Source organism: Sinocyclocheilus anshuiensis, unplaced genomic scaffold, assembly GCF_001515605.1.
Source record: "Sinocyclocheilus anshuiensis isolate Anshui unplaced genomic scaffold, SAMN03320099.WGS_v1.1 scaffold137, whole genome shotgun sequence".
In the NCBI taxonomy this organism is placed as follows: domain Eukaryota; kingdom Metazoa; phylum Chordata; class Actinopteri; order Cypriniformes; family Cyprinidae; genus Sinocyclocheilus; species Sinocyclocheilus anshuiensis.
In genome coordinates, this window is record NW_015537932.1 from 6,071 (window position 1) to 10,148 (window position 4,078).

Here is a 4,078-nt window from a genome sequence, read left to right on the forward strand (position 1 = left end):
CCTTGACACCTGAAGTGTTATTACAGTGCAAACTACTTTAAACGATTTCAACAAACCCTAATCCTTAAGTATTAACCACTAATGGACTACAGACATGAATGATACTGCAAATCGTGTGGCTTGTTGAAGATTTGGGTTGTAATTTTTATAAGCTGTTGGACGTGCCATTTTCAACTGGGGGATGATAAAATAGGCGAAAAATTCGATAGACTTAAACTGAGTGAGAGAAACTTACAAACCTGAACAACTTTTACGCCAGGTTTGATACTTTGAACTGCACTTCTGAGTGTGAAAGATTGCTCAGGAGCCTACCCACCCCTGAGCAGCCACATTTTGTTCTCCTCATGGTGGGAGACGTCTATCATCAGCTTAGGAGGTGCAATACTGGCAAGGCCCCTGGGCCAGATGGGATCACTGGAAGGCTGCTCAAGAACTGTGCCATGGAGCTCTCTCCTGTTCTCCATTCACTCTTCAATGAGTCATTACAGACAACAAATCTCCCCACCCTCTGGAAAACAGCAACCATCATTCCTGTCCCTAAGAAACTCGGCCCTTCTGAGTTGAATCATTACAGACCGGCAGCACTTACCTCCATAATAGCAAAATGCCTTGAGAAACTGGTACTGAACATCATCCTCCTGGTCATCTCCCCACAGCCGGATCCTTACCAGTTTGCCTACAAGGCTAAAAGAGGAACAGAGGATGCTCTCCTGGACTCTCCTGGCTATTATGCCAGGATTCTTTTTTAGACTTCAGCTCTGCCTTCAGTACGATTCAGCATCACACCATGATAACCAAACTTCATCAGCTTCATGTGCCACCTCTTTTCACTATGCTCTCTCTCACCAATAAAAAACAAGCTCCTTAAAATCACTAACACGTCCTCAAAAATAATTGGTCTTCCAACTCCCAGCTTGTCAAACCTCGTTGACACTGCAATCACTCGCAGAACAAATATCATAATACAAAATCCTAGCCACCCTCTCCATTCGTGCTTTACCCTTCTCCCTTCAGGCCGCAGATTCAGACACTTACCTCACAAAAAAGCACGCCTTGGGAAGAGTTTTGTGCCCTCAGCTGTAAGAGCATTAAATTCACAATATGTGTAATTTAAAATTTACACTGTGTTTGATGCTGCTGCCACCTCTGAGTAATATGTATGTATATATGTGTGCAGTATGTGTGTTTTATGTGTGCTGAATGTTGCTTCTGGTACAGTCTGTGAAAACAAATTTCCAATATCAAGGACCATAAAGAATAAATCTGAATCTGAATCTAAAACACACAGACATATATATATATATATATATACACACACACACACACACACACTAGAGTTATACTCAAAAGCTGCCTTTATTTGATCAAAAATGCTGCAAAAACAGTAATATTGTGAAATATTATTATAATTTAAAATAACCATTTTCTATTTGAATATATTTTAAAATGTAATTTATTCCTGTGATGCAAAGCTGAATTTGCTGCTAAATAAACGTTTCTTATATGTCATGCTGCATAATATTTTTGTGAAAACCGTGACACATTTTTTCAGGATTGTTTGATAAATAGAAAGTACAAAAGAACAGCATTTATTTAAAATATAAATATTTTGTAACATTATATATGTCTTTAATGTCCCTTTTGATTAATTTATTGCATCCTTGCTGAATAAAAGTATTAATTTCTTTCGGTTTGCCCTCAAACTTTTAAACTCACTTGTTTCTTTTCTTATAGAGAGGGTTGTTAAATTTACCGCAGGGGCCGTTATTGATTGAGCCGGTCCGTGGCCACACCCCAAACGCCACTCATCCACGACACCCACATGTGATCTACCGGAGTCCAGCCTGGAGTGCAATCAGGCAGCGACGTAGCACTGATGCACACAGCATTCATCATAGTCCCTGTGGGGTCAAAGGTCAGATATGTTAGATGTCTAAAAATCATAATAAAATGATACTTCACCAAAAAAAAAATTACTTTGGGGACCTCATTTGTGTGTGTGTGTCTCCGGTGCAGATGGTTCTGAGTTTTCCCAGCAGGTGGAGCAGGAGAGACAGCGCTGGGAGCAGGAGCAGCGCCAGCAGGGTGGGGATCGTAATCACGATCCGCATCGAGAGTGGGAACGACCACGGAGGATCTCCCCTCGCTCCATCAGCAAAGAGCGTTGGGTGGAGACCATGGTGGTGGGCGACTCCAAACTTGTGGACTACCACGGAAGTGGAAACGTTGAGTCCTACATCTTTACCATCATGAACATGGTAAGTGTGTTCAAGTACTTCTGGAAAGTTCATATTTACAAGTTGGTAAGTCGTAATTACGATGTCAGGTGCATTCAAGTCACTTTGGTCAGTGATGGCAATGCATAATATTAAGCAAGATTTTTTAACTTCTACAGAATGATGAATAAAGAATGTGCATTAGGGTCTTTTTGCTTTTTTATGTTGTTCAATTTATGAAGGTGCTATAAATTGAATTGTTATGCATTGTAATTGTACAATACTATCATATTTTGTAGATGCAATTTAGATGTCAATACAGATGCTGCATCTAATGCACACGTCATATTTTTCACAGACACCCCCAACTTGGAAACTCACATCTTAAAGAAAGTTCACTTACACTTTATTTTGATGGTCCCCTTGTTGGCTATAAGTAACTTTGCAAATAAACGTCAACCAAAAGCCAGATGTACTAAACAGGGCAAATTAGCGTGAGAGCAAAATCCCATAAAATCGCAGACGGGACTGGAAGTTTTGCGGGTGATTTACTGACAGCGTGCAAATGAAAGAACACAGATGCAGCCGGATCATTTCCATAATGACCAACACAACCTACCAAGAGCAGCACAAATTAGCGTAGGGTCGCAGACAAGCAAAGTCGATGATAATCTGGTGCATGTGATCCACTAGCAACACAGGTGCAAATTGGGTTAAGAAATGCTTTTTGGGGGTGTTAAATAAGGGTGCAAATACCAGAAAACTGACCACTGCAAACCTTAGTAAATCATCTTGCATGATTCATTTAAATACTTGCGTCTGAAAAGGAAACTACTACAAATACATATGCAATAAGGTCAGCTGCAAAAATAACTATGTCCATGCCTTTTCATCACTATTGTTTAATTGCATGTCTTTAGTAAATCCTGACATTTTTTAATGGCAGAAGAGGGTTTGCGCTGGTGCATCTGGCCCTAACTCTTATTAGAGTATTAGTAGAGTATTAGTGGACTGTTAAGTTAGGGTTAGAGTTAGTAGAATAAGTTGACATGCTCTTGCAAAGTTACTTATAATCAAAAGAATGTCTAAAGAAGACCATCAAAATAAAGTGGTACCAAACGTTCATAGTTTCCCACTCGCAATTACGACTTTGTGATGGTGTTTATGTGCGTAACTCGTAAATACGTCATTCCGACATGACTTGAACACAACATATGACTTTCATTGTATAGAAAAGACCAGCTTGATAAACTTCAATAAATTGTATCTCTGACTTTCATATATAAATCTTTTGTATCACTTTTTTTTTTGTAGGTGGCTGGAATTTTTCACGATGCCAGCATCGGTAATGCTATCCATATTATACTGGTCCGGCTCATTCTGCTACACGGAGAGGAGGTACATATGAATCAAGGCATAATTTGCTTTACATCCAGTCCTTCCTAGCTGAACAGATTGTCTTAGACCATCGTGAGTTTCCAGGGGGTCCAAAATGATCTGTGCTGGTTAGTGCTGGTTAAACATGGACACCTTGCTGGTTTTGCTTGTTAACATATGCACAAAACACAACATATGCCGTTTTTTATTTTTTAGTAGGGTTACTGGATATTATTACTACTTTTACTTTACTACTACTTTTATGTGTTTTCAGAAAGGGCTGAAGATCATTCACCACGCTGATACGACTCTCAACAGCTTCTGTACCTGGCAAAAAAACCTCAATCCTCAAAGTGACACTCATCCTGCACACCATGATGTCGCTATACTCATCACACGGTGAGCCTCTGGCCTAATCACAGCCGCTGATATAGAGCTGGTATCGCTCGAGTACGAGAGTGATATTGCTCATATATATTACAGAA

General features: G+C 39.8%; 1 protein-coding gene across 1 annotated transcript in view; it reads left to right on the plus strand.

Annotated features, from left to right (window-relative positions):
* The first annotated feature begins 344 nt into the window (after positions 1–344).
* The window catches only part of LOC107658289 (A disintegrin and metalloproteinase with thrombospondin motifs 12-like), a 23,364-nt gene continuing 19,630 nt past the window's right edge, over positions 345–4,078 (plus strand). Inside the window, exons 1-5 of the mRNA XM_016446798.1 lie at positions 345–731; positions 1,735–1,915; positions 2,017–2,258; positions 3,531–3,614; positions 3,868–3,992. Of these exons, the coding sequence (XP_016302284.1) occupies positions 345–731; positions 1,735–1,915; positions 2,017–2,258; positions 3,531–3,614; positions 3,868–3,992 (1,019 nt within the window). The remainder of the gene's footprint in view (positions 732–1,734; positions 1,916–2,016; positions 2,259–3,530; positions 3,615–3,867; positions 3,993–4,078) is intronic.